We start from the raw sequence: 3,680 nt of genomic DNA on the forward strand, positions 1-3,680 counted from the left end.
ATTCTATAATGAAGCCCAGACTAACCTCCAACTCAGGGCATTTCTCCTGCACTCACCTCCCCAGTGTCGGTTGGGATTGTGTGTGCGTGCCACCAATCCCGACTATAAATCTTGAAGAGTCTTACTAACAAGAAAATGTACATTTTACACGACAGTGCAAAATGTCCACAACAAAGCTTTATGTACATCATGTAATCAACGACACAGTGGTAATTCTTGCGAATGGGAGTCTAGGTGATATTTTTCATTATAGTTTTCATTTTTTTTTATTATTCAGCATTTGAAATAAAACTTTTTGGGAGAGGGGTGATGTGGGGGCCACGGATCCTAAGGTCACATTTAGCCACATCTCCTAGCTCCTGAAATAAAACATTTTAAAATAAAGGTAGTAAAAGGAGGTACAGATTCCACATGCAGTGTTCATCTTCCACAGAAAACTAATCTATGCGGAGGGCTAAAAGTATTTGAGCTATTTTCTTGGAAGATGGCTTCTTTACATTTTCTTAAATTCTTTTTAAGTGTGTTATAATATTTCATTAAAAAGTCAGAGATACGTTTTATATCAGGAAGTCTGCGCTAATGAAATTCTGGAGACAACATTTTAAAGCCCGAGGAACGTTCATGTGTGACAACTGTAAAAAGAGTTGCAGGCGACTGTGTCTGAACCATTCCTATGAAGGAGAAAGCAAGGAAACCCGGAACAATATAGGAAGTCGGCTGTTATGCCTAGGAACTGCTACAGATAAAGCTGTATTCTTTCCTTAGGCCAAGGAGAGGAAAGACTACAGCCCTTTGTGTTTCGGAATTCCATTCCTTAACTCTGTGGCGCCTGGCGCCAATGGTGACTGGGAGTCCTTTTGGCTCCTCAGAGGGCTCGAGTGCTTTCGGGAATGCCTGCCAATACAATTCAAAAGAACACAAAACCTAAGCAGTGGGGTGAAGTAGGTCCCCAAATTCCTTCGTCAAAAATGCACATTTAAGCTTGGGCTCCGCCCCCGCCCCCCAGTCATTGATGTCACTGTCTCATTTGTAGTTTACCACTTAATATCGATGCTGTTCTGATCACGAGCTTGGAGATTTGTCATAAGCTACTCCCCTCCCTCCCAACTAACACCGTAATAGTTCCTCATTTTATCCAAAATATTTATTAATTAAACTTCTAAGGTCCTTGGGAGCCAGGTGCTATTTAGAGGGGAGGGGTCTTATTTGAGATAGGCCAAAGGCCTCATAAATCGCAAATATGGGAAAGAATTTGAAACCTATTCTAAAAGGCTTTCAAATCCCAAGTCGACAAATGTCTTATTCTAAATATACCATCACATTCAGAGTAAGGTGCGTTAACTTATTTAAAAAAGATATAAAAACCAACAAAACCTCACATCTGCGATCCTCAGACCCATCGAAAATAAATTCCACCAGGTCAGGAATGTCTACGGGGTGGGGCAAGTAGAGTTACACGGATTTGGGCAGGAAGGGGAGGCTTCAGGCTTTCGCAGCAATTCCAGGATACCAGACAATTATGCCTAATTTCCTACGTTTTAATACATACAGAAACAGATTTCCCTTTCTTTTCTTTTTTTGTTTTTCTTCACAAAAGCCAAATAGACAAGCTTGGATTCTGCCACACTGGCCGTCCCTACATTGAGGAGGTACCGAAGCGCCCCGGGGTGGGTAAGGGTGGGGTGCGGTCCACTTCCCAGCAGGTTCCATCTCTATCACAGCAGACACCCGCGGGGTCCACGATCAGCATTTTTTCCCGCTCGCTGTTGGCCTCGCCCTGATCTAATCGCTTCCCTAGGAAGACGACAAGGCCCAGAGGACGAATGCAAAGCTGACAATGCAAATTAAGAAAAGGCGCCGCGAGGGCCCAAAGGGAGTCCTGGATGTTGGCCAGGGGTCTCGTGATGGGCGCGCCGGCGACCGCACCCTGAGCCTGTCCCAGCGGCCTCCCAAGATGGCGGAAGCCGGCTACGCCCCGCAGGCTCCACTCCGCCCTTCCGGACGCTCCCCGCTCTGAGGACGCAGGCGAGGAGCCCATCCCCCGCGGCGCCATCTTGTTGTTTTCGTGCATTCCTCCTCCTCCTCGCCGCATCCCCACCCCACCCCACCCCGACCACGTGGCGCGCCTCTGCGGAAGAGAAGGCCCCAGCCCAACTTCCGGCCAGACCGGTTCCAGCCGGTTGCGGGACTCAGACACGCGGCTGCCCCCTGGTGGCCGGGCGCGGCGCTGCGGGCCACGCCTTGCCTCCTCCGCCATTTGCTGCGCGGCGCGAGGCACGTCCACACTCCGCCGCCGCCGTCGTCATCCACCGCCATCCCGAGGGTGCGCGGGTTGCGAGGGGGAGGCTGACCCGCGTCAGGCGTGGAAACGCCCCTCTTCCCGAGTGATCAGAAGGTTACTGCGGCAGAGACGGGCGCTTGGTGTAAAAACTTAACTCGTGCCGCCCGTCTGCCCACCGCAGCCTGTCCTGGGTATTCTGCTTTCTATGTGGATTTCTCGTTAGCGTTTCATTTCCAGACTAGCATTTCTCGGGTGTGTGCTGTGGACCGGGTCCGTGCGATCTCTTTCTTAGTCATCCTAGGTGGCTCCCAGGATCACCGTGGTCACACCCCGGGTCACAGACCCCTAAGGCGGGGGCTGAGGAGCCTGCATCGGAATCTAGGGCAGAGGATGTTTTACTGTGAGGTTCTCTTGGTCAGCATCTTCAGGGACCTCCTTGGCGGTCTCCCCACGCTCACCTAAACTGAAAGCTTTGGAGTGAAGGAGACCTGACAGACAGGCTCCAAGGGCATTTTGAGACATACTGAAGACCCTTTATGTACCTGGCACCCTTCTAATAATAAGGACGATGCCTTCAGGGGGTGCTAACGCCAGAGCCAGACTTTAATATAGGCAATTCATTTACTTTTCAGCTTGTACTCTCCCTGGCTCACTGCTTTGTCAGAGAGGAAGCTGGTTCCCATTTCCATGGACAGCGTTAGAGTGTATGAAACGCTCCAGAATTGTACACGCATTTGCTCATACGGTATATACATAAAAACGAAGCAAAGGTATCCAAGTTTCAACATGGTTCACCTCCAATAAAGGAGGTAGGTTGCCAGGGAGGACTGGAAAGGTTTGGTGGTTTTTTTTTTTTTTTTTTTGGTAAGTGTAACTTTCCAACGTGAACTATTTGAGCATTTATTCCAAAGAAAATAAGGAGTTATATTCAGAACGGTGGTAGAGTTAAAACTAGAATACAATCCAAATGGCTCCAGATTCCCTGTCTTCTGTTGACTACATATAAAAATCTACTTTAGCCGGGCGTGGTGGCGCACGCCTTTAATCCCAGCACTTGGGAGGCAGAGGCAGGCGGATTTCTGGGTTCGAGGCCAGCCTGGTTTACAGAGTGAGTTCCAGGATAGCCAGATAGCCAGGGCTATACAGAGAAAACCCTTTCTCGAGAAAAAAAGAAAGAAAGAAAGAAAGAAAGAAAGAAAGAAAGAAAGAAAGAAAGAAAGAAAGAAAGGGGCTGGTGAGATGGCTCAGTGGGTAAGAGCACCCGACTGCTCTTCCAAAGGTCCGAAGTTCAAATCCCAGCAACCACATGGTGGCTCACAACCACCCGTAATGAGATCTGATGCCCTCTTCTGGTGCATCTGAAGACAAAGACAGCTACAGTGTACTTACATATAATAAA

The 3,680-nt window shown here is 48.8% G+C and overlaps 1 protein-coding gene across 1 annotated transcript; it reads right to left on the bottom strand.

Moving 5' to 3' along the window:
• Positions 1 to 1,328: 1,328 nt before the first annotated feature.
• LOC110297252 lies at positions 1,329 to 2,077 on the bottom strand. The gene has a single exon (XM_021166000.2). The coding sequence runs from the start codon at positions 2,069 to 2,071 to the stop codon at positions 1,637 to 1,639; it is 435 nt and encodes a 144-aa protein (XP_021021659.1). The 5' UTR covers positions 2,072 to 2,077; the 3' UTR covers positions 1,329 to 1,636.
• Positions 2,078 to 3,680: the final 1,603 nt, after the last annotated feature.

The sequence above is a fragment of the Mus caroli genome, chromosome 7 (genome assembly GCF_900094665.2).
Source record: "Mus caroli chromosome 7, CAROLI_EIJ_v1.1, whole genome shotgun sequence".
Lineage (NCBI taxonomy): Eukaryota > Metazoa > Chordata > Mammalia > Rodentia > Muridae > Mus > Mus caroli.

Coding starts and splice junctions, on each gene's coding strand:
- LOC110297252 (XM_021166000.2), bottom strand. CDS start 2,071: ATGCACGAAAACAACAAGATGGCGCCGCGGGGGATGGGCTCCTCGCCT.